General features: G+C 37.4%; 1 protein-coding gene across 4 annotated transcripts in view; it reads left to right on the forward strand.

Moving 5' to 3' along the window:
* Window positions 1-3,272: 3,272 nt before the first annotated feature.
* Window positions 3,273-23,438, forward strand: part of LOC146484868 (uncharacterized) — a 29,567-nt gene continuing 9,401 nt past the window's right edge. Inside the window, exons 1-4 of one of the 4 annotated variants that reach the window (XM_085104347.1) lie at window positions 3,273-3,379; window positions 3,463-3,580; window positions 11,237-11,381; window positions 19,735-19,886. In XM_085104347.1, the coding sequence (XP_084960473.1) occupies window positions 11,261-11,381; window positions 19,735-19,886 (273 nt within the window). In that variant the 5' untranslated portion in view covers window positions 3,273-3,379; window positions 3,463-3,580; window positions 11,237-11,260. Of the gene's footprint in view, window positions 3,380-3,443; window positions 3,581-9,381; window positions 9,554-11,094; window positions 11,382-19,734; window positions 19,887-23,438 lie in introns of those variants that run through there. The other 3 variants (XM_085104348.1, XM_085104349.1, XM_085104346.1) reach the window with 3 other exon arrangements.

Here is a 23,438-nt window from a genome sequence, read left to right on the forward strand (position 1 = left end):
TGAAAATTAGACCGATTCCTTAGATGCTTTGGCCAATTTGGAAAAGCTTGCCGCATTTCGACATAATGAATTTTTCATCAGCAAACCAGCGTTTGAGAGGCGGTAGTGGGCGCTTAGAGTTGCTTGATAAAACCGCCATAAAATCAAGATAGAATTAAAATTGGTTTGAATAGTATTCAACAGAGGGGAACTTTATTTATCTTTTTCGTTTTATCTTCTTAGTTTACACAAAAATGAAGCTATCCACGGGTAGCATAAGAAAACGACTCCATCAGTATAAAGTTCCTTCTTATTCCTCGCCTTAATAGTTTATAAACTTTGCACTTCAGCTTTATGTATCTTTACGATCTCGAATCGTATGCTTCAACAATCAGCCACTTTATATTTATCATTTTTTACTCTGACTTCAATTCACCTGCAGACCAACCAGTTCAAAACATAAACAACAATTCGGCAGAGGAAACTTAAAATCTTTGCCGGCTGTTCACACGATAAAGCTGCCATATACAGAGGAACCAGAGCGCTTAGTTGTCCGATTGATCTTAATTATACCCTGGGTTAAAACATGCCCCGTCAAATGCCCTGCATGGGTACTTTAACCTTAATTATGAAAAATTTTCTCTTTCAATACCTAACTCCTTGTTCATTTCTTTGTAGCTTGAACGTTTCACTTGAATTCATACAAGACGCCGAAGACTCTCTTTCTTCTGATTTAGTCTAGCGAGTGGAGTGAAACTTTTTAATTAATTTTCTGTTCACTGGCGTGACTGCTTTGTGGACAGAATATACAGCTTTTTCATTCGCGTGTTCCAACCTAAACTGCACTTTCTAATTGTCGGCTCGAAGGTGTATAATCTTATTATCGAGCACATAAGCTTCAAATAAAATACACCTGTACCAACAATGACTTTCTTCCACACGCCAAAGAAAACGACGCATAGTTTCATTCTTTAGCAGTTGCGTCTGCGCCCAGGCATGGTGGAAAACGCAGTAGTTTCGTTAAAGCCAAAACAAGAAAAACAAAAAAAAGATGAAAACAGTTCATGGCCTCTGAAAACCATGAAACCAGCGGGGAATGTTTATTTTGTGATGAGGTCTAAGACGATATAAAGCGCTTAGTTTATCAATTCTTGTTTTGAAGGATTACTTTACATTTTGAAGTATGACGGGTTGTTGCTTTTAAGTAAACATTTGAGCTCCAGTTGTGCAAACGTTGGGTTCAACATTCCAACAAACTTTACCGTTAGGTTGTTTTTGAAACGAGATATAATATTTGATCTTTTTAAGACAAATACGCCGTGAATTGTTAAATAAATGGCAATGCTCTGAAGATAAACAGCCTAGCGGATTCTATGGTGCGATTACAAACTTACTTTAGTTTGTCGTTTGCACTAGCAGTCATTTAATATCCATGGGAAAACACACCTTCATCATGGCTTTGAACAGAACATGGCAGCAAATATGAACCTCACGTCGTAGATTACAATCTGATGGCCATTCTGAATTTTTGTAGTCTACAAAAACGGCTTTCACAAGTAAGCAAAACTCCAAGAGCAATCGTTTGTTTGGTGTTGGAAAAATTTCATGCAAAGAAATATATTGCTCACGTACTTAGCAGAGTTTACACAGGTTAAACAGTAAGTATAAGTGAAATGAATCAAATCCACGCCGTTTAGCCGAGAAAAAAGCAATGCTAAATTTTTTTCATCCACTGAGCTAGTCAACGAGTTACAAAAACGGGTTACAATGGTCTGTGGAAGGCTAGTAACCTGCGTCGCTAACTGATGAATATTTAAAAACTTAAATTCATATAGAAGTTGAAAGATGACGAAAAAAGAATTAAAAATTAATGCTGCGCACGCGAAAACTGGAAATATTTTTAAAAATAACGACGGGACTTGGGCATTTGGCTTGTACTCGACCAAAAACGTTTAAAAATGGGTTAAAGTAATTAAGTGATCCGTTTTTATCTCCCGTGCGAAAACAGTGATCGGTTTAAACAAGAGTAACATTGACGGTGACGCTTCAAAGAGCCGCAAATCAACACGGCGAGAGCTAAATTGTTTAAAATTAGCGCTCTGCGTGCGATGCGATAGCCGGGAAATGTCTGTTTTTCTTTGAAAATGTTTAGTTAAAGCATTACTCTTGCGAAGAGCAGGTTTCATTTAAGCTTGAAACTCGTTCAAAAGGATTAAAAATAATTCAGTTTGATCTCTCTGTTAAATGAAGGAAGGCAATTTAAGTGAGGAGTTAATATTTCTGAGAGAAAGAGAAAAAAAGTTCAATTTCCGAGCAAAACTCATAATCATCCAAACTACTACAGATGGCAAAACATTCAGATACCTTCGGCGAGCTTTTTATTGTTCCGGGTACTCATTTGCCGCCATAATTTCACTTTTATTGCGGTAATCAATTCGGCAATTATATCTTCTTGGTGTCAATAGAAACAATTTTATTAAAGTTTTAATTTAATTAGTAGCATGGAAAAATAAAGTCGATCGGTAAATTACGCCTCTAAGTACTCAACAACCGTGTACAGTGTTTAGATTGCGGGGATATTGTTTCAGTAATAATTGTTAATATCCTAGCTCCCAACTCGGCGGTTCGCTTTGTTGGAAACGGAGAGAAATTTACATTATGCCAGTAAGATTTTAAACGGTTCGTTCTGCGCTCGAGACGGGAGTGAAACGAGCCCAACGCAAGAATGGTAGGACACGTTTTGGTGAAAGGCCGATGAGACACAATTCGCACGTTTCATGCGTTTGGTTTTAAAAACTTTCAAAGTGTTTTAATCGATCATACCGCAATGAACAGTCAAAACACGTCACCAAAAACACCGTATTAACCGGAAAACGGATGCTAGTGATATTAGAGTCCTTCAAGATGAAGCGAACGCTTTCTGATGCAAATTATGCAATAAACTAATCAGCCATCTAATTTGTTCTTTTCTTGTCGCTTCGCAGACGGCCGAAATAAGACCAAGCCGACATTTAGGAACAAAGACCGAGCAATGAATATTCTCCAGTGACCCATATATTCAAAATGAACTACGCCGCATCGAAATTAACTCAATTAACCGTCACATTCTCAGAAAGCAGCTGCCCAATTCTGTGACTCGCACCTCGAACAATTGCATTTGAAGTTTCCCATTGTTTGGACTAATGACGGTCCACAAAGCTTCCAGTATCTCGGAGGCGTGAGCCGAAAAGCAATACTCGCTCCTCGCGCGCGAGGCACGGCCAAATGACCTACTGTGACTACTTTACATATAAGGTAAAAGCGTGTTTGAACTCCTCTTCGAGTTGTCAGTCAATTGACACTTTGTGCACGCAACCGGTTAAGTCATCATACTGGATTCGCTGACCGCCGTAAACTGACAGTGAGTTTGCATTTCAATCACAACGTCCCTAACTTGGAATTAATTTTTTTACGCCGAGCTCTATTATTCAAATTTTTTTTCAGCCCGCGGTGTTGTTTCATGCAGTTAATTTTGCTGAGTGTGTGAGAAATACCTAGGCAGATTTGTTCCGCGGAAGAGCTGAGTTCCTTGAGAAGAAAGTCCGACTACTGCTGGAGAAAGGTTGGTATTATTCGTTCGAATGGTTTCCTATACGCTTCTTCAGGTAAATGGAAATTAAAACATTTGGCAAGAAAACAAGTCCATCGCGTGTTTCAACCTGGAAGTCAATGAAAAATGATAAATTTGTTCGACGTCATCTTAAGCAATGTTTTCAAAGTGTTGTTTAGCTTGGCTAAAAGCTCTCGTTCAGTCGCTTAAACGGTATCGTTGAGATAGCGTATATTGCTTCTAATATCATTCACAAGGAGCTTTTTAATTACTGCACAAGAGCATGTATACATTGATATTGGACTTAGTGCAGAAAAACGGGCAGAAATGTAGCAATGTAAGTACGATGTTGAGCCGTTTGCATCGCGCAAATGAAGTGTCAAATCGGTAGCACCAACTGACCGTGTGGATAAATTGATTATTTGCAGAGACTTAACTGCTATTCAATTAATTGATAGTAAATGTCAGATCTAAATCCAGTATTTAGAAGGCTTCAATTTTAGTACAGCTAGTGTTTGACCAGCAAAATAATTGTATTCAGCACTGAAAACTAACCATCCAACAGTGCGAAGTCAATTTAACACTCCGGCAAGAAAACGCTCCTTGAACGAATGAGTCGTGGGTCAGTTGTCAAACACCGCTCGCCCTATTGATTCAATATTTAGTTAGGCTTCACTGCTCTTAATTCATGGCAACACCGTGGAAAACAAAATCCAACACTTTAAGGCATTGAAACCGTTAATGGGATAGACACCGGTTTTAAATCGCAACGATTCACAACAACAGCTCGTGCTCAAATCTACCAACGTTGCAACAACAAAACGTCCCATCGAGACGCATTCATACGGCAGTATATGTCAAATCGGCTCTCGATTAACACAGCTTTTAATCGGATGAAAGCCCGATTTTTCTGAGCAATACTCAAAGTCAAACAAATTCGTGAAAAGAAACGTAGAGAAAACAGAGAAGATTGTGCAAATATTTTTTTCTCTCCCGTCGGCTAACTACTGGATAGTTGTATTCTTTGAATGTACTTAGCCATGAGGACAGGAAACGGATATATCACGCTGCTGGCCTCTCAGAAGAAAGAAATTCATTCACGGAAACCACTTTGAGGAAACCTCTCAGCAACAACTATCGATAAACGTTTAAGGAACCAGTGAGGATAAAAAATGGCTAAACCTCGTCCGGTTTCAGAACGCGAATTTGTTATTGTGACGCGTTCTGTGTAGTCACGATGGTTTGTCGCCCTTGGGGAGGATGTTGTTTCCCATCTGTGGTACACCAGGACAAGGCGGTTGAACCCATGCCTGTTTTACCTAAAACAACACGCGGGCATGAGTCCAAAACCACTTTTTCCGTCGTCCATTCAGTAAATTTTTTCCTGTGGTATTCACGTAATGTGTGTATTTGTCTTTATCGGCAGTGAAGCAGCAAGTGTCTTGAGAGGCTCACATAATTAGCCAAAGCATCAACGTCTAAATCCAATGATGCTATATTATTATTTGTCTTGTCATTTCGCCGGGGTGTAACTTTACCGAACAAACATACACATTTTAGTTCCTTGTACACTTTAATAGGCTAAAAAGTTACGTTCGTGAAACATGTTTACCTCAGCCATTGAACCCATTGCGCTGTAAGGTGGAGCGTTCCCAGAGGAACAGATGGGAAATGTCGATGTTGAACTTGAGACATAACCACTAGAAAATCTCAGCTTTGTCTGTGTCGAAAAAACGCAAGCAAATTTCGAGAGTTTATAACTATTAGAGGTTGTTGTTTCTTTTTCCCGTCTTTTGATTCACCTAATGACAATCACGGAACGTCTTACTGAGAAGATGAATTATCTGTGAATCCTCCGTGGAGGTGCACTATAGGACACGAACATGCCTACCCTCATCGATGCTGCACAATGTCAACTGAAGAAAACAGAAGAGTATTTTCAGAGACATTTTTGAAGTTGACACGAACTTTAGATTGAGTTGCATTCTATAACTCTGGAGGGAATTTTTTCCCATTAGAAGAGATCGGTGAGTCTTGTTATAGATATTTTCCTCGAACTAATTTTTTCAGTGTAGAATCTGTCGGGAGTTCTAGTTCTGCCAGTGAAGTCTAACGTTTCTCAGTCAGTAGCTGACTCTTTGCAGACATCGTTGAACACAGTGGCTGTGGTTGTGAAGTTACTATTTTTGTATCACGCTTGTGGTAAATTTTAATGGGAAATCCGGCTAAAGGAAATCCGTTGGATGAAGTTTCGTCACGGCAAAACAGACAGGCATGTTAGAGAACTGGGAAATATGGAATTAGAAGTTCAGACAATTGTGAATTAGCTCCAGATCATGTGACTCAGAAGCTATCCTTTCCTTGATTTTCAGCAATTTTGTAAAACTTTAAGCTTGACTTTACATTTTGTCCTGTGATGTACTGATAACATTGAACATATCGATGATATTTTTACCGTTTGTATATAGCTGAGTGACTTCAATGAAAGCCTAATTTTCAATATGGTGGATAATCAAAACTGAAAATCTCTACATCTTACTCTTTTATTGAAGAGGAACAGAGCGAATTCTGCTAGATCCAACCGTCGTAGACAAGTCTTTTACAGTTAACTATTTTAAACAGATCTATAGTCACCCTTGAGGGAAACCATTTTGGAGTAAAGGAACTCAGATGCATAAGAGCGTCGCTATTTGGAATGATACAGCTGGCCGGCGAAGACTGAAGACTTATAAACATCCAATTTTTTTTTATAAATTATAAGGCCAAAACTATGTCGTTTGAACCATCCTTATTTTCGTTAGAATTTTCTGTTTTGTCCTTTTCTCAAAGTAGAAGGGACTGAACAAAACAAATAGTGAAGTAGAACATCCATTGCAGGAATATTCTTATCCAACGACATTCTTGGGCTGCTAGGTCGCAAGATTAGAATTATTAACTGACTTCTTACCTTTTCATTGTGTAAATTGGACAAATGCGTTAAAAATTTGCGCTCAGAAAGGAAAGGAAAGGAAAAAAAAAAAGATTTACCACAGGGAAATAATTTTCAGAGGTCTCGTAATGTAGAGTTTCAGTTCACACACAGTACTCATACCGACCATGTCTCAAGGTTCGCATTTTAGCTATGTGAAGGGAAAGGTTTAATTATCTTAAGTCGGACTAGTATGAAATTTAGTGCATTTGAACTCATTGTCTTACGCGATGCAAAAGGCCACCGTTTGGTGCTTTGCGAAGTATTTGGTGAAAATACAATGGAATAACCCTAAACACTAAGCCTGGATTTCCCGAAACAGAAGCATAACTTGAGTCGTGTATTGTATTGTGAATCTCATATTTGATATGTGGATGTATTCCTCAAGTGTTATTGAACATTTAGTAAAGCGTTACTTTCTTGTGGAGTTTATCGCTTCGTAATATTTGCAACATGACATTTTTTTCACATTTTTTGTTTATTTCCGCCAACTTGGCGTGTTCCTTGGTGCCAGAGGATTAAGCCTTACGTGCAAGTGCTTTACAAACCAGTTGTACTAGAAGTAGTACTAGTCAGCAAGGCACCAGCATTTTCCGGTATGCGGGTGAATCTTTGTAAATTTGTTTGCAGGAAGCAGTAATAGACTAACTTAGTTTCAGAAACCACATTATAAAACGGATTAATTTGAAGTAGTTTTGAGAATTTTGTGATGCAGGAGTGAAGGTGTTTGCGGAAACGCCCAGGGATAATGTTATTCAGAACCACTTTGTTCACCAGTTACCTTTAAATTCCACTTTGTTGATTGCTAAAAAAGGTTCTTGCTGACAAAATTGTCCGTTGGTCCTAAATGTGGAATGAACGTCTGCGCAGTACAGGGTTGTTGTGTGCCAACAATTTAGGAGACCCCGAGGATTTTTTGGCTTGGCGATGCTTTTTATTTTCCTGATTGAGATGGACTATTTTGGGAACTCGAATTGTTTATAGGATAGGTGGTTAAAGAAACCGAAGTCTGTAACCGAAGCATTGTGTGGTTTTTATGTTTTTGCAAACTTAATTAAGCGCTGAGTCTATCTGGTTGTTTCTTTTTTTTTAGTCTCTGAGGATCCAGAGTCATTACGGTTGCGTGTTTAATAAAGTGACTGTCTTTTGTCTGTTAGGCTTTTACATATACGTCTGCATGCAGTTACAGCACATCAGAAAGATGCTTTGTTTAGGGTTCTGTGGCTGTCTGAAAATCAGCTCACACCACTTTCTGAAGTAAGATATAGACTTTCTAAAACCAGCAACATAAAAAAGCTAATTTTGTCTTGATGAACAAGTTCTGGTGACCTCTAGAAAGAGAGATGTTTGTGCGTAAACATGTCGCGAACTCTTTAAAAATATGCAATCGTAAAAACACATTCGCTTATTTTACTTTTTACATTTAAAAAGTCTTAGAGCAAGAAGCAAGAATTTAAACTGATCGCCACCTTAAGTTCAGTGTGTTTTAGTTTAGTATTTATTAGTTGATCTACAGAATGTAAAATTTTGAACCACCTTGAACTGGCTGCATTACTGAAAGCACAGCAAAAAGAATGCCACTCATAAGCTCACTACAAAGATCAAGCATCAGAACATTTTTCTTCCACAGACTTACAACATGGATGCACCTTGTACAACATGATAACAAAGAAGATCTAAACATTATCAGTACAATAGACCCATCCACAATTTTCATTGGAATAGTCGCTCTTTAGGGGTCCGGTTCACACATTGACGAATAAAAACTACATTCTATGAATCAAGGCTTCTTGCGGGTTGAAAGCGATGAAATCTTTCAAGGACACCTTTCAGGTTTTTAATGTAGTTAAACCGTACGTATCGTGTCACTCATCAATGTTTTAAACCAAATATCAAAGAGCAAGTGATGAAATGAATCAGTTTTTTTCTCAAAATGTCAGAGTTGAAGCATTAAAATTTCGCACAGATGCAATTATTATGATGCTCTTTTAGCCAGAGAGACAATGATTATTTAGACACGTTAATTCAGTCCAGATCTTTTAATTCATTTTTTTCTTGGAGTTATTCATACTATAAATTTTAACTCAATTCTAAAATTGTTCTTTTAAACATAACAAAAAGGTATTTGAACTTTTTTCCCTCAAAGCGGGATTTTAATATTTTCAGTACATTAGTTTTAATTCTTAAAAGGTTTCATGTGAGGACCTACACGGGACCAAAAGAAAAACAAAAACAAATACCGAAAGCGTATGCATTTTCGATGTGAAAGAAAGGCAATTGAACCAATTTCAAATACGCCGGTTTATTCTACCTTTCAGTTGAACCGGTACGAGAAATTGTATTTGGGAATTTGTCACGAAACAAGACCTATCACAAGAATTGTGCTAAATTCAAATTTTCTTGAAGAAACAAAATAATGTCGATGTCGTAGTAATGTTGTAGCCATGCAGGCACCTCATCGATATTTTGCTTACATCAGCTGTTGTCGTAAACTTGGCTAGGAATGCCGATATTAGTTCGAAATGAAACTATGTTGTTAGTGTTTAAGACACCGCCCTTATGCCATTCCTCTTTGAAATTGACTCTCAGCAGCCGTTTTTAGAGAGTCTTGGCCGCGTAGTGACTGCTGAATAGACACTTTTCGATGCGTGTTATAAAACTGTGACTCTGGGTACTTTTACGAAATGTGTCGTGCAGGAAGGAATTTCTTTGCCTTTTATTGCTTCTCTTCATGTGATGGGTTTTGTTAAAGGCGCAATATTACACCTTAAAAATTAAACAGAAGAAAATACCGACGAGACCATAATTGCGTAGTAGGAAGTAGTTTGCGTGCTTTGGAGCAATTTCAAGACACAACTTTGAAAAGAAGAGGAGACGTGGTTAATATCAGTTTCATTAGGAAACTGAGAACAATTGGAGACAGAACTCGTCTGAGGTTGATCTTTAACGGAGTGAAGCAGTCATATTTGGGTAACACCTACGTCAATTTTCTCCTTTCATCTGCCAGTTGACATTAGGTAAGAAGCAAAACTTGTACATCGAGATTATTGTTATTAAGGAAGCTAGATTGTCTCCTGGGCGAATGTGTGTTGGGAGTTCGGAGATGTCACAGCAGTTACAGATGAACTGAGGAAAGATGGCAAAATGTTTTTAGTTCCATTTCATCTAAGGAGTCAGAAGGTATTTGGAATTAACTTTAAACCTTTTCAGTCCCAATGAACTGGCTCTAAAAAAGTCCCACGACAGAAGTTTTATCACAATGAACTTAATTAACTTCCTCACAACAAAGGGTTTCAGTATGAGTGCGCACGATAAACCGGAACATATACTGGGCATTAATTAATCGCAGCAAGGTGAAATTTAAAGCTTGGTAGACTTGCTAATATTTGTTAGTTCTGCATCAAATCAAGTAAAATCATCGCAGTTGAAATACGACAGGACCGACACTGGGTTGCTTATTCACACTTCGCCGGCTTCGCTCATGGAGTCTTTTTGGCTACAACTGTCGGGTCAGTCATGTGTAAATGTTTCAATTAAAAATGCTCCCGAAATTTAGCCTACCGAAGAGAACGTTTTCATGTCAATATGGTACGTAACATTAAGTTTAAAGCTCTCCGTGCATTTCAGCCGTACACTAAATCAGTCTTAAAACTCAGAAATCGATTTTGTGGTTTCCTCTTACCACTGTGGAAAAACGCAGTCTCCCAACAAGAAGACATTTTATTTACATAAGGATCCCTCCAGTCATAAGTAATAAGGTCCATAGTCTAATTCATTCGACAAAAACAAATTTTTTCCACGTATGTTTAGAACACAAAAATGCCATTCAAAAGGAATATGGAGTGTTTTACGCCCAATAAATTATGACAGCCACGCTCGATGACAATCATAATTTTCTTATTGCCCTAAATGAAATGGAACCCGCCCCCTCAATTAGTTGATTGAAAACACGACTACTGTCGTATACATTACATTGGCGTGTTCCAGTGTATTTCGACCACGATTTCATTGATGTTGCTGTATTAAAGCCAATAATGGTATGAATCTTGCATTTGGTGGTTACTTTTGTGGAAGAAAAACAAAGTAACACTACAGAACGAAAAGACTTGACAGCCATATTTGCTAACCATATCTACGATCAGCAGGATGCGACGACTTTTGACACCACTTAAACGTTATGACTGCAGAGTTAGTAAAAACCAGATATTTCCTTTAGTTTATAAATCAATGTCACTCGTTTGACGTGATAAGAAACATGTCTGTTAACTCATAGCTCATAAACGTCGTCACGGATTTAGAACAGATAGAAATACAACTTATACCACACACATAGATTAAACAATAACCTTCCAATAAAACTCACATTTACAATTTAAACTATTGTCCAAGCGAGCACAATAAAAATCACATTAAAGCGATTCGTTCATACTTGGATGAACACTTACAAAAACCTAATCGGGGTTAAATTTATTTTGATACTATCGGAGCACCGTATCACATGGGCGTGTTGATTATTTGACTCGCCGTAATTTACGGCTATATATACCTTGAATAGAAACAGGGAACACGTCATTGAATGCATTCCTTTGTACACTGGACACTGACAGCTTGTCTCAGTTGGTGGTACAGTGTTATAGACCAGAAGATGAATGGCAGTAATTTTATAATCACAAGCGCTGTCTGTCTCTATCTCTCCTCAGCGGAGTCTTGTTGACTGCGACAAAATGGCGGGCTATTTTGGTCATGTCGGAGGACATGTGCCTCCTTATCAAATGAACAGCCACGGATTGAGCCATCCTGCACCAAACATTGATTTCTTCAGTCAAATGGCACCTCCATCGTGCGGTAAGTTGCCACCGAATAAACATTAAAGCAGTATTAGTAGTTCTGTTATTTCACAGCGATCATGGTTGTTGCTTGGGTTGCAATCAACCACTGCTGCTCTTGCTATGACATGCCAACGAAATCTGTTGAGATTCTGCGTGTCATATTTCCAAACAAACTAATTCAAAATGTTGAAGATTTATTGGAAAGTTTAGTTCATTAGCTTGTGGATTTCAAGTTTCAAAGTATGAAGGTCACGAGATCCAGCTTGCCAGTGAAGTACTGACATGCTTTAATATTTCCTTTGAAACATTTCAGCTTTTAAAACCCTCTTTTGATCGAAGACTTAACATTAATATACAAATATAAATTTGAAAGTTTAGCTTTGGTGTTTGCGTGCGGTTTGCGGCGTCATTTTATTGTGACAGTCGCGATGAATAGATTACGGGTCCGGCGTCATCGAGAACATACATCATGTCACTGGAAAACGTTAGGTTTATACAGTCTATTCAAGGTAATGGCGCTGGAAATCCTAAATCACCGTTTTTTGCTAATTCGCAGGCACAATTTGTTTGTTACACAACTCAGCAGAGCTCATTAAAAGCTTAATATATCATCATCATCTATTTTACTGCGTTTTGTGAAAATGTCATTGAACTTAACAGTTGACAGAATTGAATCAGTAGGAAATAAATATTACGCTCTTTCATGTGTCCAAGAAATCTCAGTTTTTACTTAATCCGTGGCTCTTGTCTTACTTTTGCGAAACACTGCTTCAGTTGGCGAAGTACCAAACCAGAACCTGTGGAATATAAATAGCGTTTGTGTACTTTTAGGTTAATTTGCGGTTGGCTGCTGTTGTTTGTGGTCCTGTGACTTTGCTTACAGGCTCTTTCTTGTTCTGTTCTTGCCATTTCTCATCGCCGGTCTCACGAGCTTTACCGGCTTCTTCAGAATCCAAATGTAGCAAATTGAGGAGTATGTCCTTTGAAGATTTTTGTGGTACAATCCGGCAAATCTAGTGATAACGCAACCCATTTTCGCCAAGAGGCAACCTTTAATACTTAAGCTTTCTAATTTGAATTTGACTTTCGAGTTTGCGGTTAAAATGACAAAGCAAGAGCATTACAAATAAGCCATTGAGTAGCAGTTTCATGAGGTATTATGACCGTAGCTCGAATTAAGCTTGCAAGTTAGTTTTACGTGTTGAGTTGGGATTTTTCCATGAGTGAAAGAGATACATTGTTAGTGAATTGATAAATCAGGACTTTGCATCCACAACACTTGGGTTGAAATTAAGCAAACGATATTTTACCTCAATACATTTCATGTCGACTTAGGTTCATTCACTGTCAAGAAAGCTGATACAGTTTGGTCGGTGCCATTTAGATAGCTCAATATATAATTTATGAGTTACTGTTAATGTGTGATTCCACATAAAAGTGTCCTTGGACCACTCAAATGGTTACCGTCTTATGCTGTTCTGTTGCTTTTAGCCCCTCTGATCACAATTCAACGAAAATCCCACTATTATTTTTACTTAATATTAAAATCGACCGCAGCACCAAAATTATGAAAGAAATGTTCAGAAGCTTTCATGGTAGGATTTCATGAACAGATTATAAAGTTAGACTATCACATCATAGCAAAGGACCGACTGCCGAATAGTTTTCATTTAAATACTCGCAGTTTAAGATTTTAATAACCAATTTGTACAGAATTAACAACACCGCAGCAACTTATTGCTTAGTAGCTTTCTTTCAAATACTTATACTTTACGATTTCGACTACAGAGAATATAGTTTGGAGCACCACATACGAAAAAAACCGTACACAATACTGATGACTCGAGGTTTAACGCTAAGGTTTAACTTTAAGATTGATTCTTGATGAGACTTTCTAGAAAAGAGCAAAGCTGGAAGGGGCCAAGTAGCTTTTTGTTGTTGATATTTATAAATTGAATTGCAGATCCTTATGTAACGGTTGAGCGTTGTGGGAGATTCCGGCTTCTTCTTTTGTTAAACAGTAACTTAACACCAGGCGACAGTACAAATTGGATGAATGTAAAGTTTACTTAAAATAGCTTTAACTTAAAATTGTTTCACAGACGCTCTATGTTTGGGATTCGATTTTCTCATGAAAGCTAGCCATGGGTACTTTGTTATGTTTTGATGTTTTAGCTGTATCTGTTTGCAGTCTTGTAACTCCATTAAAAATGGACGCTGTAACAAGTATAAGATTTTGAAGGCTGTTTAGTTCGCTTTCAAACTGAGATGCAGCTCTAAAGTCTAAGTCTAAAGTCTAAAGCCTAAAGTCTGACAAGGCTGTTGTGACCTCAATCTTGAGTCTGTGACTGTGGATGAAAACCTGAAGTGTGATCATTCAAATTAAACTTCTGCGCTGGGTGTACTTTCCTGTGACGTATTCGAATCAGTGGATAAAAACCACAACAATACGTGGCCATTTCCATTTGCACAGTAGCTAAATACTATTATGGTGTTGATAGAGCGATTCTAAATTTTCTGTGAAGACTGTGGAAGGGGATTTAATGTCAGTATCTAAATGATTATACATGTATTCAACGTGTTTGAAGCATTTGTGGTGAACACGTGCTTGTTATCGACTATCATTGCTAGGTTCTGGAGAGGCTGTAGCTAAAAGAGAAGGAAAACATCGAGCTTCATTGACAATAGCATTACTTAAGTCCATGATGCTAGGATTGAAACGCAAATTTCGATTGCTTAAATAAGTGACAGCTTCTCTAGTGCAATACTTTTTAACTATGCCAAACAACCATGATTGGAAATCATGTTCCTAATTGTGTAATACATAGTTTACAACTGTGTGCTTCGTGTGTTAAAATTAAGTTCTAACTAGAAATTAACTTTTCACCATTGACAGTTGTCTTTGTTGTTAGTAAGTTACTTAGCAGCAACTAACAATTTTTATCTGAAGTCTGTTGATTAGGCAAGTAGAAAAAAAAATCTAGCCTTTTGTTAACATCTTGAAGAAAGCTCAAAGAAACTTTATTTTCATTGGAATAATATTCCTACACGTTGGCCTGAAACAGCTAAGCTATATGTAATAACACATTTGGGGTCAATCCTTTCAAACGTTGCATGGTTCTTAAACACTGGCTCGTGTGGCGTGGTCGATGTTATTCAAAGCAGTGATACGAACGATTCAAACAAAAGCTATTCCTCAATTCTTTTATGATGTGGTGTAAATTGCTTCACAATATTTACTAAATGGAATTAATAATTTGTTTTCCTTGGTGCTGGGATGCTCTTGGAAGTGAGAAAGTAAAATTCATATGGAACAGCTGACAAAGTACAGCATGCATCATTCTTACGCTGTCCGGTATAAAACACGCAATTGTTTCTGAAGATGTGAAAGGTGTTATGCCTCAGAACTAAGTCATAAGAATCTGCTGGCAATTTCACCGGAAAACGTAAGAAGCCATCCAGGCTCCAGTTGTTCAAAGGCCGGATAACTTTATCCTGTGGATAAGGCACTATCCGACAGTTTCAATCTGTGCAAATATTTCAGTATTTTCACTTGCACAAGCGAATATGCACATTCCAACCACAGTTAAGTTTGGTGGTGTACGAAAACCTTGGACAACGTTTAACATGAAGTATATTCTAGACCCTGAATAGTGCCTTATCCAGCGGATAAAGTTATCCGGCCTTTGAACAACTGGGGCCAGATATTTTGCATTGGTGTTTTTTTTTTTGCGGAAGGAATGCGCAGCAGTCAGGGTGAGGCCAATTAAGGGGCCTGGTGATATTGGTTACCCATCACGAAAACAACATGCCCCCCTCCCGGGGGGTACTCCCCTATATATAAGCTATGTAGACCAGTATGTGCGGCCCCCTCCCGGGGGAGGGGTACTATCCTATATATAAGCTATGTAGACCAGTATGTGCGGCCCCCTCCCGGGGGGTACTACCCTATATATATTATAAGCTATGTAGACCGGTATGTATGGCGCCAAAGAATGGTTTTTGAGCTGTTTTGGTCTGAAATAGGGTAACCATTTTAGTCTGAAAGTCTGAAAACGGGCATGGATTTTACAGTAACGAGTATGGATTCTAGAAACCAGGTCTGAAAATGGGTATGAATTTTAGAGGCCAGGTCTATAAACGGGTATCGAAAAATGTCTTATTTTGGTTCGGTCAAGGAGTCCCCAAGCGGGACAAAATGCACTACAGTTGGTTTATTACTGTTGGTTCACTGTTCATTTTACTCAGTTCCTTCTTTACAAAGCATCTCGAATTGGTAACGAGGTGAAAGCGATGAATGTTTTAATATTACAAGTATTCGAAGCGTCATATTTGTTCTAAACCTTAAATCTTACAAATGGAATCTGTGTATCAGTGAAATTTTAAAGAGTAAAAAAGAAATGAATGGAGTGCTGTTGTGTTGAAAATTATGAACGCTTTTGCTTTTCAATTGTTGCTCGCTGGAAATCTTAGCAAATTGTTTGAGAATTTTACTACATTCTGTGGTTAAAGGGGCAAGTTCTGCTTGATAAGATCATTGATACATATCATAACAAATACAATATGACACAATAAGTGTATGTGAATTTCACCACCCTTTAAGAAGTATGCACTTTACAGGAGATGACTATTCAATAGAAACAGGTTAAAACTGGTGCACGTGTTTGCCTTCGTATCAATTCATACCTAATGTTTGTTATTAATTTTAATCGCTACTCATTTGGGATCCCCCTCTCTCGTTACTAAAAAAAACATAATAATAATAATAGATTTGTTCTAACCAAAATAAACAACAAAAGTTGCTGAATTTTTCGATATCTATCGCTCAAACTCAGAGCAATTCATTCAGTCATTAAACTGTGTCCATCCCATTGTAAAGATCCTTTCTTGAAATTTTATCTTCAGTGAAGGAGTTTGCTGCGCTCATTTCGTGCAGCAAATTTGATTAATAGTTTATGAAGCCCCTTGGAAAGACTCAGTCTACCATTCATTGGAATGATTTCATTTCCTCTTTTCTGGGTTAGGAAAACATGTTTTGTTTTCACACGTAGCGTGCAGTCTGTACAACTGATGCTTTTTTCACGAGACGCAGTACTTATCGACTTCACTGATCTGACGCGACAATGTCGTACTCCCAGTTGGGAAGGTTGTAAACCGCAGTAGATGAAGACAGTGCTGTGCAGGGTTTCAAATTTTGAGTCTGGATTTGACCTTTCAAATGCCGAGCAGGACTTTCTGATGTCACTGTTTATAATTCGTTACTTTACAAAATGTTTTACACTGAGTCTTGTTGCATCTTCCGGGAGTTGTGAGGTGAATTCGGTTGCGGATATTAGGAACCAGAGACCAACTTGGAGAAATTACACATATAGTTAAAAAAGAAAGAAAGTATTTTAAGATTGGAATATGAAATGGTTTCAGGTGGCTGTAAAATGAAAGTTTTATAAGACAACATATTTCTGTTGTAAAGCTCTTAATGCTCGTTTTGCAACAATACTTTACTGCACCATAATCTTACTTTTTTTCATTTGTGAACTGGAGCTCTTGAAAAGGTGTATAGGATAGCAAAACAACGACGTTTCGTTTTGTGTAATCATGATTTCTTGATTTGGAGTAATGAAAAGAAACAAGTTCACTGAGAGGGAAATGAGAATGTTGCACTGTTAAGGCTACCATAATTTCATGACATATATAATAAACTGTTTGCGAAAATGACTTTGAAAAACTGCTCCTCTGTTTTCTTGCCCTGTTCTAAAATCTCGAGACAAACAGGTAATATTGTGTTTGGTGGGGTATTATCCACAGCATTTCCGTCTGACACAACATGCTTTCAGTTCACGCTATCACGGGATAATACAGACACGCTCATCACCATATATCACATTCCATGGTAAAATTAATCATTTGATAATATGTGGCAAAGATGGCATGAAAAGCAGTGTTTTCATGGTAATGCGATATTTACCAATATCCGACAAAAAATGAAGATTTCTGCAATATTTTAGTTGTTGAACTCTAGACGTCTGGCTATAGCTTTTGCTGATCAAATTTGAGGAATGTTCTTCGATGGCTGGAAAAACACGCAATCTCTTAAAGCTTTATGTTTTCATAGGTTTTTGCAGGCAACTGACTTGAAAACATTACCGCATTCTTCTGTGCTTTTAAGTAAACTTAAAAGTTTTAGTAGAAACTGAAGTAAGTTAATCAGCCACACAGTTTGTCAACTCAAATATTAAACTCCAAAAACAATTTTCGTTGAAGAAATTTGAATTCTGTTTTGTTTCATGGTTATTTCGTTTCAAATTGGTTGAATATACGCGCTTATGTCGTTATCGTGAAACCTCCGACCTAAGCTGCCGAACCAGTGGTCATTTTCTGCATTGATGAAATTGAAATATTAAATAAAGTTGCTGTTGTCCTAAGAAAAAGGCGGGCGACTAGCCGCAGGCCATTTTACGGCGGGGCATTTCGCCACCATGAAGAAACATACCAAGGGCTGTTTTTTTTTTAAATTGTTCTAATTTCTGATATGTCATCGCAGATTTTCATTGTAGGTAATAAACAGATAACGTTTTGTCCGTGTGCACGGTAGCAAAGACACGAGTTTGGCAGCAGAAAAGTGGGGAAAAAACGAGCGTTTCACCATATGAGGTGTTGCAAGTTCTGCCAAACGTAACTGTATGCGTGTTTCTTTTAATTTCATTGAAGCATGTCAAAACGTTTCATATTTTCTTTAGAAAATAACTGTGGGAAATTTGCTGTGTTTCTAAAAACAACATCTTTCAACCAACCAGAACGCGCCTTATTTACTACACCTTAATGGTCGGCAAAATAGTGTCCAAACTGAAATTTGCTCGACTGTTTAATAGTTTAGAACCTCTTTGAAAACTTTGTACTATGAATACGTGAAAGGGCTGCCTTGGAAAATATTAGCTTAGTAACAGCAATTTTTCCAATATATAGCGAAACACCCTACACTGTCTATAGGTTCACTGAGCTCTATTAAAGTTAACTCATGATCTGGTAGTGCTGTCCAAGTAGAACTTACCAGGCTGATATAAAATGAAAATTAGCGACCAGGAATCACAAAGTGACCGCCCCTGGTGTAAGAAGGAATCACTTGCCTAACGCTCGATGACTCCTTTTTCTTTCTTAGAGTGAACCTTGAGTCATGTGACATCCATTCAAATGAAAGTTACTGAGTAGTACTTTCCTGTGGTGCTGTTTGTTGTACTGCAGAGAGTGGTTCTAATTTTCCATTCTGTGAATAATATCCTGAAGTGTGACCATTCAAATGAAAGCTACTGAGCAGTACTTTCCTGTGGTGCTGTTTATTACGCTCTACAAGATGGTTCTAACTTTCGTTCCTGTGGGTGAAACCCTAAAGTGTGACCATTCAAATGAAAGCTACTGAGCAGTACTTTCCTGTGGTGCTGTTTATTACGCTCTACAAGATGGTTCTAACTTTCGTTCCTGTGGGTGAAACCCTAAAGTGTGACCATTCAAATGAAAGCTACTGAGCAGTACTTTCCTGTGGTGCTGTTTATTACGCTCTACAAGATGGTTCTAACTTTCGTTCCTGTGGGTGAAACCCTAAAGTGTGACCATTCAAATCGTCTGTGGAAGAATCTGACCATTCAAATGAAATCTGCTATGTCAAAAGTACTATCTTGGGTCTGATCATTTTCTAATTTATCTCAAGTAAAATGTCGAAAAACTCGACAAAAAACAACTTAACCACAGGTCAATCAAGAAGGGGACGGCTATTCCTCGTTAGAGTTTCATTTAAAGAGTTACGGCATGGAGTTAGAGTAAAGCCAAAATCTTGAATTCTGGCAAGATTTTGGAAGGCCACAATCCTGAATTCAAGACTTTGGAACGCCAAAGTCTTGAATTCAGGATTTTGGCGTTTAAGATTAGGAACTAAACGTAAATAACTTTATTGTTACAAGCAGTTATTTGCAAAAAGGTTGAGATACTCTCAGCATTTTTCCTATTTCCTGCAAATAACGCACTCTAAAAGGCCACTGATGAACAATGTAATACACTTCAAGCCCCCCCTCCTCCCCTCCCCATTTCAGTGTTGACGCTTGCTTGGTTGAATGTCATTGCCAATTTCATTCAATATCGATAAGGTGGGTGGGGGGAGAGGGGGGGGGGGGGGGGAGAAGGGGGACAAGTAATAGAATGGTGAGTGTCAAAAAAGTACCCAATGCCAGAGAGTGTTTCAACTCTTTTTGCAATTGCTTGTCGTCGACTTCAACCAAGGATAATGTAATGGCATCGTGGGGAGAAATTAGAGTTGATCACTCGACAGTTAAGCTTAAATGTAATTGGTTAATGTCGTGTTTCTTTTACTCTGAACACAGCTCATCCAAGAAAACAGCGCCGGGAACGAACAACGTTTACTAAAGCGCAACTGGAAATTTTAGAGGAGCTCTTCACCAAAACAAAATATCCTGATATATTTATGAGAGAGGAAGTGGCCATGAAAATAAACCTCCCAGAAAGTAGAGTCCAGGTAAATAGACATTTTTGTTATTTTTAGTTATTTTGTTTTGAAAAAACAGAAAACAAAAACAAAAACAAAAACAAAACAAAACAAAAAAGTAAGGGAAGTGGTCAAAACTACTATACTCGAACAGGACCCACCAAACCACAACATAGATGGTGGTGTCTTTGTTGCATAGCAACCCCTCTATCCAGCAGTAAGCAATGAGATTCAAACCTCACTTTTCTAATTTATCTAGCCATGCTGACTCTTGCTAGCTGAATACTTCTCTGTCATCTCAAATTTAAAAGCCAATAAAATTTTGTTGGTAATATTCATGGGATAGGTGGTGTCTTCGATAACCCCCCTACCCCAGACAAAGTGGGTCCTCTTCGAACACACTTGTTATGACCAGTTTTATAAACAGTAATTAGAAGAAGAAGAATAATCTTTTATTAGGAAGCTTCCATCACGTAACGTGGTTTTCAGAAAGGTCCTATAAAGATTTTAATCTCTATATTTAAAAATATACAAAAGGTTAAAAAATGCAATATATAAGACAAAATTACAAACTGATAAAAACAGCAATTCAAACTAGAAGCTGAAACTACAAAGATATCATCGATGGGGTTAAAAACTTTAAATTGATAAAAAATGATCAAAGCAAAGAAGCTAAAACTACAAAAATTCTTACCGATAGGGTTAATTAAAAAACCTGGCAAACACGTTTTGCTTAAAAGTAGCAATATTCGGTGCATTTCTGGTCTCTCTCTCTCTCATTTATTCCAGTCTTTTAGTAAAGGGATTTCAGTAAAAGCTTGCCTGAATTACCCGCCATGTTTTAACACTGTTCTGCGCTTGTGCTTAAGAGGGCTGACATTTCACTCACACTAACTTACATTGGGATTAGCTCTTCAAGCCCCAGTATCAAGGTACATATTCTCCACACACTTCTCTATGTACTTCTTATATTACAAGTTGAGAGAATCTGTTGAAATATCAAGGCGTTTTATCTTTAGTGACGATTTCCTTCATTCTCGTGGACTGTAAATGGTGTTATGATGTGAGGAGAAACAAGAATTAATCTGGACATTACTATAACGGCCGTGGAACAATTTTAAATCATTCCCTTTTAAAATCACTTTCTTGGTAGAAACAGAAAACAACAACAATAACAACAGAAATGTTATTCATTTGTGTGCTGTTTTATTACAGAAAGTAGCATTCTAGAGTATGATTATGACAAATATGAGATCGTATTACTCGTCCGAGTCCCTCTGTTCGCGCAAGCCAAGCGGTCGCTAAAGAAAAATTTCATCATATATCAACAACTAATTTTTAGAAATTTGTATAATACGCCAACAATTGTTTTACTCGATAGGTTTTCATTGCTCCTTTTTGCTCGAATTTGCTGGAGTGTTAGAGAGAGTAGGTATAAAAATAGATTAGCCATGACATCTTCTGATGCAGATGCATGTGTCGCTTCAGTCATTGCGTGTTTTTTCCCTTAATTTTTTTTCCTTATCCACTCAAGACAAAGCGCCAGATACGATCATAGTCACGCAAACGTTTGAAGAAATTGATAAACTCAACTGATCAAAAGAAATAAGTAAAAACGTCAACCAAAATAACCTAGTTCAATTGAGCTCCACAGAATACAAAGATGTTGGTAAAACTGAGTTTTTTTTGAACCGCGTGAAAAACTCTTAGACGAAACGGGCAAAGCCCTGCCCATTTTAACTTGGCAAATGCTCTATGATCGTTTGTGCCCTTTTTGTTTATCCCTTGTTTCTCAAAAAAATAAAATAAAATAAAATAAAAATAATAATAATAACAACAATAAAAAAAGGAACAGTTTGGATGGTTTTTGCTACGAATAGTTGTAACACTTGGCCGAGCAGCTTTTTCAGGCATCCATGTCTGGCTTATTATGTGACGTCACAAATGTTAAGAGCCAAGGTGATTAAAAAAGCTTTCTGTAACCTACAAAGTCGTGACATTTTGATAAATATGGGGATGGAATGTTCACCAAATTCTTGAATCGGCTTAAGCTTTTTCCGTGTTAGAGTCGGGGGCACCAAACGTGAAAATTTAAGCAAAACACTTCAATATAATGAATGTCTCCTGTGTGGCCAGGTCGTTTTGTGGCCTTTTAAAGACATATTTGTATAAGCTAATAAAGTTTGATCTGTTGGGATGTTTAAGCTGAAAATTTAAGTTACAAGTTTTAGGAAATGGAATGTTATTTACCGAATTTACAACTTGTTGTTGGCTTTACGAAAATGCTAGCTGATCTTACTTCGCATTTTTATAGAGATATTTACGAAAGGAATTAGTTTTCCAGTGTTACGAAAGTTTGAGCGGGCATTTTGCAGAAGAAAACTATAGATTTGCTTTCAAACTAAATCCAAATTTCTGAGGCGATTAAGGCCATACGAACAAATTTTAACCGAAATGAACCGTTGGGTGCTCTCTAGGCCATAAAAGAGGATGATTATGTTGGCATTCCTACTCTTATCTATTAGTTTTCAAAACTGAAAGTTACAACATGGTCGTAATTAAATCAACCTATTTAGCGTATAGCAATTCATATTTTTTTTCTTCATATGTTCACTTCTTTTCTTTTCTTTTTTTTTTCAATGTTTGTATGGCTCACTGACAAATTGTATATAGATTTCTGTAAACTGTAATTAATTCTTGAAAATTAGTCTTCTCACTACCCGCCTACTTAGCTCTAGCTACTTGCGGGTTAGTGTTGTCTTTGAATTTTATGTTAAACATTTTTTAATAAACTTGAAACTTGTGGCTAATTAATTAGGATGTCGGACTGATGAAATCACAAATTGTGTGTGACCAGTTACATGAAAGCCATTGTAAATGGTAGTTCTTACTTCAAGCTTCGGTAGCACGTTCCTGTGATTCTCATTGGTTTTCAAGTTGTTACAGATAATTCAGTCTAGCTTCAGTCAGGGAATGAAGTGTCAGCTATAAAATCGTTGGTAGAAACTTCTAGTAGTTGTTATTTCTCGTTTTTTGTCTTGCATTCACATTATATTGGGAAAATGTCACGAAACTATATCACATAATTCACCAACATTTCCTTGGCAAACAATTTAATGAAATAAGGAAAACCCTTACAAAGAGGAAGGGATTGTTAAGAATAGTCGACATTAAAATAGACTGCAAATTCACAATTGCTTCTAGATTCTTGGAAAAGAAACCAATTTTTGTTATGTATGCAGCGTAAAGTCAAATCGTAATTTACATTTCCATTTAGTTAATTAGTGATTTATGTTGACGCTCAAGTTTTTGCTCGAATTTGGTAATGTTTGGCCGCGAGCAAACAAATCCCCTTTAGTTATAATAATTCAGGTGGTTTTGCTGGGCAGATTAAGAGAACCGGGATAAACTCTGTACTTCATAAATACTTAATCTAGATTTAGATTTATAAATCAAAACAGTTTCTTCTCAATTTTATCTCCTTTTCATAATCGCTTTTCATCCCTTTGATATTAGCTAAAATATTGGCTTTACCCGCAAACTGCCCTCATTCATGCAAAAGCAATATATTATTTTTTTCTC

This window comes from Pavona decussata, unplaced genomic scaffold (assembly GCF_977016875.1).
Source record: "Pavona decussata unplaced genomic scaffold, jaPavDecu1.1 SCAFFOLD_29, whole genome shotgun sequence".
In the NCBI taxonomy this organism is placed as follows: Eukaryota; Metazoa; Cnidaria; class Anthozoa; order Scleractinia; family Agariciidae; genus Pavona; species Pavona decussata.